Source organism: Pongo pygmaeus, chromosome 11 (genome assembly GCF_028885625.2).
Source record: "Pongo pygmaeus isolate AG05252 chromosome 11, NHGRI_mPonPyg2-v2.0_pri, whole genome shotgun sequence".
Lineage (NCBI taxonomy): Eukaryota > Metazoa > Chordata > Mammalia > Primates > Hominidae > Pongo > Pongo pygmaeus.
The window spans coordinates 49869081-49883288 of record NC_072384.2 but is presented as its reverse complement, the minus strand read 5'-3'; the positions used below and the strand labels follow the sequence as shown (position 1 = coordinate 49883288).

General features: G+C 38.6%; 1 protein-coding gene across 6 annotated transcripts in view; it reads left to right on the top strand.

The window, feature by feature from the left end:
* Positions 1-11524, top strand: part of RND3 (Rho family GTPase 3) — a 123794-nt gene extending 112270 nt beyond the window's left edge. For all 6 annotated transcript variants that reach the window (XM_063647467.1, XM_063647468.1, XM_054478950.2 and 3 more), the window contains 3 exons: positions 4750-4859; positions 7950-8084; positions 9474-11524. In XM_063647467.1, the coding sequence (XP_063503537.1) occupies positions 4750-4859; positions 7950-8084; positions 9474-9725 (497 nt within the window). In that variant the 3' untranslated portion in view covers positions 9726-11524. The remainder of the gene's footprint in view (positions 1-4749; positions 4860-7949; positions 8085-9473) is intronic.
* The last annotated feature ends 2684 nt before the right edge of the window (positions 11525-14208 follow it).

Genomic DNA, 14208 nt, shown 5'->3' with positions numbered 1-14208 from the left:
TTCTTGAGATTGCTGCTAATTTAAACCTTTTACTCTGATTAGAGATGGCATGAGGAAATGCAATCTTGTAATAATTGGGCAGATCATGCCCTCTCACATGCTGCAGCGTTCAGATGTGCTCATGGTGGTCACTAAAAATACCAAAAGTTAATCTACTTTTCTCTGCCAAAAATATGCAATAGCTGTAGCTTACTCTTCTTGGTAAAAATTTCTTAAGGGGGAAAGGGAAGCTTTTCAAATGAAGGTTCAAGTTAAATAAATTATATTTATGAAATATTCAACAAGAAGAGTTTTCAGTTCTCCAACTCCTCTAAAGCCTCTCACAGTGTTTAAACTGGTACTTTGCAAAAGGTTCCATAAAGCCTCTCTTTTGGGCTTGAATCTTCTTATGTATACATTTAACTATGTACATATATGGTGTGTTCTATCTTTGTGAAAAGGTGACTTCAGCAGGCAGGTATGTGTCTGAAGAATTAGTTTCTGGGTGAGGCACGTTGTGACTATTCTTTGGCTGGAAATTTTGCTGTCACCCGGAATTAATGATCTTGAATACAAAGATGGGTAGATCTGAAATTTCAAAAGCTCTCTAGAACTTTGCTGATGTTTGCCAAACTTGAGCAACTCAGAGAACCCCAAGTGTACACTTGTTCCAATCTATCCCCAGCAAAGCCTTTCAACTATATTTTCTGGGTGAGGGGGGTACACATTTTGCATATATAGTGTAGTTGTTTCTTTACAATATAGAGTTTCCCAAAGTTTTTCCTTCAGAGGTGTGGCAGTTTACTTAAAAAGGACCTTGGAATAGGGTTGTGAGCTTAAAGTTTCATATAGTACCAGAGAAATGCTGCATCTGAGAATTTCCATATGCATGAAGCCTATTCCACATGCTGAAAAAGAGTTTCATTTGACAAGCAAAACGCAGTCCCTAAATGTTATTGGACTTTAGTCCATTCTTAGGTACTGGAGCACATACTCTATGTGTATCAATACCTACCACGTACTGCAGTTAAAGTTGAATACTTTCATACTTAGTAAAAAATGTTGATCCCTCCTGCTTGTGCTGTGTTTAGTTCTACAGTTAGCACCTTGGGAGTTTTTCATGTGCATCTTTTAAAAACACCTATAGAAGTTTTTTTTTTTTTTTTGCTGTTTGGCTTCACAGGGTGTTTTAAGACTTTTCTGGAGGGATATAGGAGTTAGGGGCAGGTATTGTTCCTGCTTTACCCACTTACTTTCAGCTCCTTCCTTTGGTGTCATTTCTGCCCCTCTATATTGCTTCTCGCTTCACAGAGTCATTTCTGGAATTCCTCTTCCTTTTCTTCGGCATGCGTTGTCTCACGCATGCCTGTGATTCCACCGTGCCCTCTCCAGCTTTGCTTGTCTTACTTCCTTTGTGCAGTCTCTTGGGCTTTATGGGGAAGAAAAAGAAGAATTCCAAGTGCTTAAACACAGAGTAAACACTGTAAAGTTACACAGGAGGTGTTTTTGTGTGTGTGTGTTTTTGTTTTTTTGTTTTGCTTTTTTTTTTTTTATCCTGAAAGTCCTGCTGAGCTAATGAGTTACATCTTTCCTGGTGGGACAGTTCTTTGATAATTCTATATCAATATTTTTCACTATGAAAAAATAGAGACAATAGATATTTCTATCTAAGACAAGATAAACTTAACCTATCAAAAATATAGTGAATAAATGGTCTTGTTATTTTAAATAAATTACTCTTGTCATTGGCAGTCAAATTATGCTTATAACTAAGAAATATGGGAATCAGTTTACTAGTACCTTTGGACACTCGTGTTGATCTGAAAGCAGCACTGTTCATTAGCAAAAGTAATAGAATGGGATCAAAGTGTCATCCCTAATTAGATCATGTTAAACCTCTTAAAAATTACCTGTCTACCTCCACAAGCACAGTGGTTTATTTCTCATAAACCTTTGCACTACACGTGTATTTTTGCTTACACTGTTAACCAGATAAAAACAAAAGCAGATACAAACTTCCCTGAAAATCTGGTTTAACTGGAGAACTCTGTTTCATTTTAAAATCAGGCCAGAGTCTAAATTTTGCAGATATTTAGATATATGCACTAAGCACAGAAGCCAGCCCACTTGATTTTAGTAGGTAGCAGTCTCCAGCAGGTGACACAGGGCTGAGCACAAAGCCAGATCTCCTTTGTGGCCATAAAATGGGTGGGGGACAGGAAACATAGTCCACAAAGGGAGGGGTATTCCCAGCAGTCATGCGGTGGCCTGAATGTTGAAACCATTCCTCAGGATTTTCCTGGCAGTCTCAATTTTAATTAAACTCTTTTATCCTCTTTGTATTTCTTCAATCACTTTTCCTAATTTTTTTATTTGGAAAAGATGGTCTCCATTGTCATAGAGCAGTATTACATCTGGAATTAGCAGTGAGTACTCTAGCATCATACAAATCGTATCCTGAAAGGAGCTGGTGGGTACCTGGAACAGTTCTCTAAAGATACTAGGTCTGCTTGTACTGGAAGCTCTCCACAGGGAGAGAGTGGTTTTTCCTAATGTGAGTGATTTCTGGGAAAGGAGATCTCTGAAGCCTCGTTAGGTTTCTGACAATCCTAACTGTTGGCAGCTTTGCCTTCCTGGGTCTGGGATCAGGTTGTCTCTTGCAGACTTTGAGGAGCAGAGGAAACTCTCATTTATATGTCCAGTATTTGGAGCTCCACTCTATGATCTAGAATTTTCTGACTGCCTGTTTGGAAAGAGTCATTCAAATGTTTACAGCAGGTGCTGTGCTAGAGTTAGACTTTGGACACAGAAACAGGAAAGGTTCTAGTTGAGAAAGTGTGAACTTCTCAGAACTAATATGGAAATACTAATGTAGCCATAAATAGTGTTCAACCATCTCGTTTCTGATGCCTTTCGAATGTTCAAATGAGTGAACTATTTGTGAATTATTCTCTTCACCTCAGAGTACTTTCAGCGACTGAAAAGGCAGCCACGGCTTGTCATTTTCAGAGACAGCCTCATTCTAATATACCTTCATACTTAAAATGACTTGACTTTTTAAACTCTAAACGCTTTAAGCTTCTGGGAAATATCATTCAGCTGTCAGCCTCTGCTCTACCAGGGTCCTGGTTCCAGATGTGTGTGGGTAGGCAGCTGCTGCAGCTCATGAACAGCTCTGACTTAATTCTCTATTTATTCACACTTTTCTTCCTGATTCTTGTAACATTCTTTTCTTCCTTGCTTAGCAGACACACGTGGCTTGAAGTTGTCACTCTCCATCGTAAAGGAGCTAGAGAAAAAGCTGCACTGTTGCCTGGGGTTCCACAGCGGATGCCAGGGACCCAGAGTGTATTGTGTGAATAGAGGGTGATGCCCGCTGACTATAGTGTCTTTTAGATCACAAGAACAGCCTCCGAGCAAATGTTGTTTTGATAGAAATATAAACAGTGATATTTTTTCTAAAGCTGCTTTTTAAGTCTCTCTTCCTGACTTTGCCTATTGAGGTTTTGATTTATCGGGGGACAACATGTCCTGTTTTTCTGCTCAAAATGGAAAGTGATGTCAAAATGAAATAGACTTTTAAAAAGAGTTTGGTGGTTTAGATTTTCTTTTTCTACTCTGGGGTCAGATACATACGTGTGTATATATTTGCCTAGTAAAATCATTTTCATGTGATGCTTCTGAAATGTCAGCATACGGAAAATGATTTCTTAAACAAGCAGCATTTGGCAGGCTGTATTTAGTTTTCCAGTCAATCATTTCATAACTATAGGCCTCATGTAATTGCCCATCCTTTGGAATTCTTAAAGAAATAGAAGAAACTTCCTTGATTGACTAGAGAGTTCTGTGGTTAAATTAATTGGCTGGTGCCTTGAACCTTTAGGGTACCCTGGATTTAATTCAGGTTAAGATCCTTGGATCATGCCTCAGTGTCACTCTCAGAGATGGGACTCTGTAAAAAAGTGACATGATCCTATATGACATTTATTACATTCTTGGTTGTAACAGGAAGAAAATCTATATAGGGTTTGGTGATAAGTTAAAATAAGCAAGCTCAAAGGTCAGTGGCCTATCTAAACTTACATCTTAGAGATGGGTAACACTGATGTGGTTTACTGTGGTTTCTCTTTGCATAGTTGAACCCTCCCTCTTCCTCTCTCCCTCATTCACCCCCATCCTGCTGTCAGAATTGATCTTGAGTTTTGGTCTCTTTCCCAAGAAGTAGTTCAGTTTATGATTCTTGCTACCACTCAGCTTTTAACAGCGGTAATACAACCATAATACCCATGTTAATACGTACTGATCCCTTACTAAAAGTCAGGCACTGCCCGGGTTTACTTAATCTCAGGTATGTATGTTGTCAGCATCTTCATTTTATGAGTGAAGAATCAGAGGCACAGAGTCCTAAAGCTACCTTGCCCCCTCCCTCTTCAGTGGTGGAGGCAGGTTTACACTCAAGACCACCTGGCCCCAGGTGCTTCCCTACTTTATGCAGGTAACTTCAGGCCCTAGTCTTTGAACCATACAGATTTCACTTAAGATCCCGGCCCTCTTCTTGAATTTATGTCAGATACATGTGAGGCTTCATTCATCATATATTTCTAAGCAGGCTTTTGTGTGTCTGTTTGAATTCTTTTCCAAGAATTAGGGGAAGCTGGGAGTCGGGTCATGATGTGACAGTCAAAGGACTTAGCCTGAAAGGGTAGAGTTAATGCATGACAGACAAGGGGACTCTCATCTGAAAATTTGTGTATCTTTGTTTCTTCTCAGGTTCTCCTTACTATGACAATGTCCGCCCCCTCTCTTACCCTGATTCGGATGCTGTGCTGATTTGCTTTGACATCAGTAGACCAGAGACCCTGGACAGTGTCCTCAAAAAGGCAAGTGCTGGGGAATGACGACACACTTCAGTACTGGGTGATGTATAAATAGAAACGTGGGGTTTGCTGGGGAGGTCAAAGACTCTAGTCAATTCCTTGCCTTACAGTTTGTAATTGAACACTAGAAAGAACCCTCTAACACCAAAATGGGGTTTCCACTTTTTGATGATGAACCTGCTTGAAATTTTATTTCATGAAGCTCTGAAACAAAATAAGGGCCTTCATGTTTGTCCTTTGGGAGAAAATGGTACAGCTAAAAACAGTTATATTTGATTACTATCATATTCATGTCTTCCTTCCTTCTTTCAGTGACTCAACAGATTGCATCTTAGTTTACAGATTTACATTTGACCTCAAGTCAGATAGTGAAAGGAATGCAATAAAGCCTATTTTAATAAAGAAGCTGTGTTTTAGTTATGGTGTTATTAGAAACAGAAATGGAACTAGTATAGGAGGAATAGGGATGTGTCCAATATGAATTGTCTGATGATCAGGTATCTGTCTAGTAATTATGATCAGGTATCTTTCTAGTAATATAGAAGCAGTGCTTGTAAACATGTTATACATTATAACGTACACATAGTTTATGGAGGCAAAGGTAAGTCAGGTTCCGTAGGAACCTAACTAAGGAAGCTATGGATGGAAGGAATCGGGGGAGATCAAGAGGAAGAGGATCTATTACAGGATGGGTCACAGGAACTAGGGAGGCCAGTGGGGGGAAGGGGCGTTTCTTGACCTCCAGCAGTCGAGACTCAGCCTCCAGGTAGTTGTAGAAGACACATGCCGTGTTAGTCCATGGATCAGCGTTTATTAGCCACTAGCTATTTTCTCAGCCCTGGCCTGTGTGCTGTGGGGTTTCAGAATCAGATCCTTGTTGGAGCACTCCCTCTCCTCCACACACTGGCTTCAACACCGGATGTGGCTGAGAGCAAGGCAGTGTCAACTGAGGGGTGACCCATGCAGCCCAGTCTGAGCATGGTATGGATTGAGAAAGACAAACATGCAGGTGTGGCTAGGTTGGTTTTGTTTTTTTTGGTTTTAATTTTTAGTGGAATTTATTTGCATTTTGTGTGTTTTTATTAGTTTACATTCCCCTATTATATTTGATTGCTTGGCGTGTGTGTCATTGTGAAATCAGGATTTGAAGTATAATAATCCTTCTGTCTCTACTAAATATTACAAACAGAGTTCAATAAAATATGACTTTCTTAATAGATCAAAGGCTCTTTTTTCCTTTTTAGCTCCTTTCAATTTTGAGTAATACATATCTAACACAAATAATGCTAATGCTTGTCAAATCCAGGCAGGAATACACCTTTCCTGTCTTTAATGCTTGTAAACAATTGCTAGACATGCAGAGGGAGGCCAAAGTCATTACACAGCTGAAGAGCAACATAACAACATGTCTAGTTCTGTCTGGAGATAAAAGGGGTTGCTTATTTGCTAGAGATTTTACTTGATGTAGTATCAGGCTATGCATAATTTATGATGAAAAGCCTTTCTCCTGTTTTATTTTGCTTTTGTCTTCTAAGACCAAATGAATAGTGACGTTGGGCTTATAGCTATTAATGAGTATGTTTTACATTCCTGTGAGGTTTAAGGCTCATGATAACCCCTGTGGTTTGTCTTGATTAATGGAACCCTTTAAGTCCTTCACTATCAAAGAGGAGGTTAGAATGACTTGAAGTAGGAAGGATTTCTTTTTTTTTTTTTTTCCAGTTCACCTTCCACTTCTAATGCCAGTGCCACCTAGCATATGGTAGGTGTTCCTACATAATTCTGAAAGGAGTGAGGGAGAGAGGGAGAGAGGGAGAGAGGAAGGGAGGGAGGAAAGAAGGAAGGAAGGAAGGCAGGAAGGCAGGCAGGAATAAGTGGACAAAATGGGCTCTTATGGAAAGTATATTACTCCTTTGAATCCACTGGTGTAGTTTGCACTAGAGTTTGTTACCCAAAGTACACCCCTAGATTTGGAGATGCCTCCTCTAGTGATCTTTTAAGTTATTCTTGCAGGATGTCCCTCTTATCTAGTGTTATACTTAATACATGACTTCATCACTCCCAGTATTCTGTGAATTTCTTTCCAGAAGACACAGCTATGTCTTAATCATCATTGTCACTGCCACAGTACTTAGTAGAACACTTACATATTTGTGAATGTGGGTGGGAAGAGTCAGGCGCCACTTCCCCATCTCAGCCTCTCTAGGCCCTGCCCTCAAAGGCCAAAGATCTCCTGTGACCGCCCTGAACCCTTGACTCCCATGCTGTTGCAGAGCTCAAGCTTGAGGAAATGAAGCCACAAAAAGCCACTTGCTTGTTCTTAAAGAGGACAGTTGGAATTCCAAACCAGGCATTGCTGAAGGTTCTAATAATTCTTGTTAGATCATGAAACAACTAGACAAATTGGAATAGATTGAAATAGTTTTAAACTAACTTGAAGGCATATGAGCTGCAGGACGGGCTGCCTTCCCGATGACCCAAGAGATGTTCCTTTACAAATGTCATGGTCTGTGTTGATGCAACCATGTGAACAGAAACTCCTTCAAGGCAGGATGTTCTGTTTTATTAACTATCTCAGGTACTTAAATAGAGCCTCAGCTCGTGGTGGCATGCTTCAGTGTTTCATGATGGGATCAGGGAATGCATACTTGTGCTAGTGTTGCCGCTGCCTTATCCCCAGCTTTCTAGTTAAGAAGGATCAGATCCACACACATAGAAGGATGTGGTCACTTGTTAGGATATATAATTATTCTTAAGACACATTTATCTTTAAGAGACACACCAATAATTAAGACATTACTGAAGCTACCTTTGGACAACATCTACCAAGTCTCTTTCAGTAGCAACAGATGAGTCACAGAGGGAGAGAATCAATCATAATATACATAATTATTCTCTAATGCTTAAAAAGTAGTAAAACTTCACATCTGTTCAGGAGATAAATGCAAACTTTGCTTCTTCATCTCAAGGGACACTCCTTTTTTAACATCTTTTTTGAGTTTCATTCTAATGTCTGCCAGTGGAGAAATGGTTTTTATGATATGGATACCGTTACTTTGTTCATTTTTAATCTTTTTTTTTTTTCTTTCGTAGTGGAAAGGTGAAATCCAGGAATTTTGTCCAAATACCAAAATGCTGTTGGTCGGCTGCAAGTCTGATCTGCGGACAGATGTTAGTACATTAGTAGAGCTCTCCAATCACAGGCAGACGCCAGTGTCCTATGACCAGGTATGTATGTTGCCCATGTGCAAAACTGGATTTTAGAAAGAGTGAAAGAAATGGACTATCACTCATAATAAATAAAATAAAAAGTAGCTGCTTTTCTAAGGGCTCACCCAGTGGTCAGTTGTGAAATTTAAAATGCTGTCATTTATTAGTGTAATTACATGATATTTGGGTACATAAACAGTTATTATGCTAACCTTGTATATTTCTGCAACTCCCAGTAGGTTTAAAGTTAAATAGGTTTAAGAGAGAATGTGGTCAAAATCAGTAATACTCTTTAAGAGAGGTAATCTGATTTTACAGTCGGCAGCACAATAATAAGGCTGTTGCCAGTAAAGTGGAACACTCCATAACACCATCTTTCAGAGAGTCTTCATTTCTGTAAGCATTTCCCCCAAGTATTTAGAAATGAGAATCAGTTTCAAAAGCTCATTCTCATAAAACCTACAACCAGATTCTAAAGAGAGTTCGGTTGAAATACCAAAATTTTATTAAGAATCATCATTTTAAATACTGCAGTCTTCTTAGTCTTCCATTTCTCATTAGCAAAAAATTTGGTATTTTAAATAAGTCGGTTTGGTTGATGTGCACATGCTTATTGTTGTGTACGTTGGTGGTATGGTTCACACTTAGAAATTACATATTTTGTGTTTCATAAAGTAACAGATGTCACAATAGTATTATTCCTTTCCTCAACTTATTTTGGCCCTAAGTAAGACACAATCACATACATTTCAAAATCGATTTTAAATTTCATTCATTGCCCATGTTTTTGGTACAACCTAGTCACTAGTCTTGAATGCCATTTACCCTCAAGAAAAGAGAAATGAAGTGCGCCATGAGGCCCTGGAACAGGTTCTCAAGGCCACATCGCCACGGCCAGAGCTGTGTGGAAAATGCAGAGTTTATGTTCATGACCTTCAGCTAACTTACTTCACTAGTAAGATTCTCTAGGCCATTTCATGCTTGCTGTGACCCTGGAAAGCCTGAATAACCAGTTAACTCTTGCTTGCAGTTGATAGTGAAGATGAATCACCTCCTTAGCTTCACTCTACACTTCTTTGAATCACCTCATGTTAAGTGTTTGATAACCAGGGTCTTCCTTTGTTAAGATCAGCCTTTAGCATTTATTCAGAGCTCTAACACCTCTAATGAGCCATGAGAGTTGGGCATCTTAGGGATTGGCTCTTGACTGCAAATATTTATGAAGTAATAAGTAAGGCAGTTTACATTTTAACAACTTTTTTTTTTTTTGCAGTGACACTTGGAAAATTCAGTTAACATATCAGCAAACGTTTTGCAATGCGTTATTATTTTGTGGTATTAGAAGATGCTAGCTAACTTTCCCCCAAAGTCTTATTGCTGATTAAAATCCCTTCCTTTGCTTCTCAGGGGGCAAATATGGCCAAACAGATTGGAGCAGCTACTTATATCGAATGCTCAGCTTTACAGTCGGAAAATAGCGTCAGAGACATTTTTCACGTTGCCACCTTGGCATGTGTAAATAAGACAAATAAAAACGTTAAGCGGAACAAATCACAGAGAGCCACAAAGCGGATTTCACACATGCCTAGCAGACCAGAACTCTCGGCAGTTGCTACGGACTTACGAAAGGACAAAGCGAAGAGCTGCACTGTGATGTGAATCTTTCATTATCTTTAATGAAGACAAAGGAATCTAGTGTAAAAAACAACAGCAAACAAAAAGGTGAAGTCTAAATGAAGTGCACAGCCAAAGTCATGTATACCAGAGGCTTAGGAGGCGTTTGAGAGGATACTCATCTTTTTGGAATCCTGACCTTAGGTTCGGCATGTAGACCAAGTGATGAGAAGTGAATACATGGAAGAGTTTTGAAGTGTGACTTGAAAAATATGCCAAAAAATGAGAGATACAAATGAGCTAGAGGAAGATAGGGGGGATGCGAGTACCTCCAAGAAGAAAAACCACACTCTGAATGGTGCTTGCATTTTTGTTTTTGTTTTTTTTTTTGTTACAATCTATTCATGGATCTCTACTTTGATTTAATTTTTAAATGTTTTAATCTCCTTTACAAAAAGTATACGTTAATATACCGTCCTCACAGGGGAACTGGCACTGTGACCTTAGCATTTAGTTTTCTAGAGGATGTGATCTAATTTCTTTCTAGCTCATCATTAAAATGGAAATTGTATCAGGACCCATGGGATATATCCAGAGGAAAACTTTATGAGGCTTTGAAATCTTGCCTTCCTGAAGATAGCTGAGTAGGATGGTTCTAAGGAAAGCCTTTGCAATCTTGCAAGATTTGTAGACCAGCACTACGAAGATCGCATAGATCAAATAGGAAAAAAAAATGTCGATTTTTATTCAGTCTGATGGTTCTGTTCTTCATTGTGGTTGTCATTAAAAAGTGGTAAATTGCTCAATGTAATATTTTTGTGCGCTGTTTAGAAGTTGTGTGATTTTTTTTTTTTGCCATCGTTGATAAAAATGCAAAGTCAAATAAAAGGTGTCTTGGTTTGACGTCATAGAATGATCCAAGGAGAGAAAAAAGGTAGTTACTGTTTTCACCAGAAAAGATAATGAGTGAAGGAAAGAATAGTAGCAGAAAGCACAGTTTGTGAGTAAAGCTGTCTGGAATTAAGTTACCAAAAATACAAAGCAAAAGGACTATTATTTTGGGTTGAAGCTCCAAAACTGGCAGCATCTGATGATCTGTTGGTTTATTTCACTTTCATTAAATGAATATTGATGAGAGAAGATGCCACTTACCCAAGCTTTAGAGAATCCCTAGTGGAAGATTATATGATAAACTTTCAGTCCTGACATAACACTAGGGCATTTCTAGAGTGTGATTGCTAAAACCTCACTGAACAGACGCAGCCAAGGTCTGTGTTCAGCACTTGGTCGCTGTTGTTATGTAAAATAATAAGCATTTAAAATAGTTTACAGATATTTTTGACCAGTTCCTTTTAGAGATTCTTTCAGAGAAGAAACCAGATCTGACCTGTTTATTGTTGGCGCTTGTTGAAAACGAGCTTTCTTTCCCATGATAATGCTTCGTTTTTGAAGTGTTGAAGCTGTGCTCCCCTTAAATTGTGGCAGGAGAGATTAAGGTAATTACAACACTCAGTTCTAGGTCTTACAAGCACTTTGTTTTGTCTGTGCAAGAAAATTCGATTCCAGTCATTTCCCATAAAATACAGACATTCTACCAACATAATATGCTTTGATTGATGCAGCATTATGCTTTGGGCAGTATTACAAAATAGCTGGCGAGTGCTTTCTGTATTTAAATATTGTAAAAAGAAAATAAGTTATAACTGTTATAAAGCAGAACTTTTGTTGCATTTTTTAAACTGTTGAAGTCACTTTGTATGTTTGTTTGGTCAATGTTTCCGCAGTATTTATTAAAACATACTTTTTTTTCTTCAAATAAAAAAGTAACCATGTCTTTGTCTAAATGTGATCTGTCTTTTATTATCTACTTCCTGATTTAGGTCTTTAGCTTTGTTCTTTAACATAGGTGATTACAGAATCTGGCCTAACATTTTCTGAACTAGAAGGCTTTGGAATTTTTTGATTCTTCATAGTAGTAACAGATAAACCTGCATGTATAAAAGTTTTCATGATGCTTTCAAATCACAAGAAAAAAATGGGGCATAATTAGATTAAGTGATTTGATCATATACAAAAAAGAGCCATGATACTGCCTAAGATTAACTTGTAGAAAATATGGAAATCCTTCAAGTCTTTAAGAATGAAGCAATATGATGCAGTCTCAAGTCAGGTTTAATGCTAATATGAGCCTAGTTTGCCTCTGCCCTGTGGGGTCCTAAGCCTTGGTCTTTAACCCATGCCACCTCGCAAGGCATGCCCTTGTTCACAGCAGTTGTGGGGATGACCCAGAACACAGCTTTTGCAGCAATTGGTGGAAGGATAAATAACACAGCACAACATAATACAAGTCTCCCCACTGACCTGGGAGATGTACAGTAAGCATGGAACAGCTTAAAAGAGAGGACTATCTCCCCATAAATCCAGTTGATTCTCAGTCTTCAGCTAAAATACTTACATGTAAGTTTACATAAGTGTCCAAAGATACTCTGTGGGATTTTAAAACAGTGCTTCTTTTTACACAGCTAAGTCACTTCATATAAAAAAATGCATCCTTGTGGCTTCTTTTTTTCTGAGTGGCTTTGGGAATCTTGGAGGTATAGTTATTTGCTTGGAAATAATTCTCAGAAGCCCAAAACAAAGGGAGAAGCAGAGAATCCAGCATGAGTGAACAAATTAAAGCACACTGACGTTATGAAATGGCCTTATAAACAATTTTAAGCACAGAGATTTACTGAAAATGTCTGTAACTCATTCTCGTCATCAAATAGTAAAGGAAATAAAAGTACTTTCCAAATCCTCGGTGTTGAGTAACTTCGGAGCACAATGTCTACGTCAGGCTTGCAAGAAACTCATTTCTCAACAATCACTGGCACAGAAAAATAAAAAAAATAAATAAAAAGCTGAGATTTTGCTGACCTTGGCAGTATTTTATATGTTGTACAGTAATGTTCCCCTCTGGTCAATTGTTCTTTCCTAGCAGCTTTAATTTGTTGAAGCAAAAGAAAAACGTTTGTCTTCAGCCTTGGGCATGGATGCCTTCGTTTTCTCTGACTTCTTGCCTTAGCAAACATTTCTTCTAAGCATTCTGTGAACATTCCTTTCTATTGATTAATGATCATGGTTAATGCCTTTTTAAATACTAAAAGGTGGTTTTCAAACTCTGAGTAAGACTTACACTGTGTCTCTCTCATTTTAATCTTTTACAGGAATAGTTTCTTAGAAGATTCTAGTCTTGCAGGGAGTCTGTCTTGAGTACAAACTTAGAAATAACTCAGGGAGTTATTTTTATTGGAAAGAATTTTTTCAAATGACCTCATCTTCTAACTCTCCTGAAACTCTTAAAGCTGCTTATCCTTTTTCTGCTGGGTTATTTTGACACCAGCATTCTGTTTTAACCTCAAAGTTTTTATTTTTATCATTTTTCCATTCACCAAATATTTATTGAGTGCTTACTATATGCCTGCCACTTTTCTAAGTTTGGCACATAATCATGAATTAAATGCAATCTCTGACATAGAATTTATAATGTAGTAGTGGGAGACAGTCACTACCAAACTATAGTACACCAGATCTGGTTGTCATTTCCATTGACGTTAACTGAATCATAGAAAGTGGGTAGGCACTAAATATTCCAATACATAGCCAGGCACATTAATGCAGTAGCCACATATGTTACACCACATATGGAAGACGATCAATTGCCAGTGAGAGGAGGCTCCTTCATTCTTTATGTCTCCCAGAGGCAGTTGGTAACTTATTTACAACTTTAGGTTCCTCTCAGCTCTGGGCACATAGTTCTTCCCTCTTACCACTTGTTCATATACTTGGCTACATAAATTCCCTTTCTGTTTTCTCCTTTCCTGAACATAATCTCCATGAATGTGACTCTTTCTATAAAACTATGGCATATAAATAGATGCAAGCAAACATAAGGTGTTGTGGTGGGCTGCATAATGGCTCCCAAAGCATGTCCACCTCCTAATCCCAGAAACTGTGAATGTTGCCTTAATAGCAAAAAGGACTTTGCAGATGTGATCAAATTGAAGATCTTGTGATGGAAAGATTATTCTGGATTATCCAGATAGGGCCCATGTAATCACAGACCTTTATAACAATTATGTAGGAGGAATCAGAGTCAGACAGTGGCAATGTGATGACAGAGATGACAGAGGGTCAGGCAGAAGGACGGAGAGAGATTTGAAGATGCTATGCTGCTGGATTTTTTTTTTTTTTTTTTTTTTGGCAGAGTCTCACTCTCTGTCACTCAGGCTGGAGTGCAGTAATGTGATCATAGCTCACTGCAGCCTTGAACTCCTGAGCTCAAGTGCTCCTCCTGCCTCAGCCTTCTGAATAGCTGAGACTACAGGTATATGTCACCATACCTGGCTAATTTTTATTTTTTTTATTTTTATTTTTTTGGTGGAGATGGAGTCTTGCTATGTTATCCAGGCTGGTCTCAAACTCCTGGCCTCCACCTCTCAAAGTGCTGGGATTACGGTATGAGCCACCATGCCTGGCTTATGCTGCT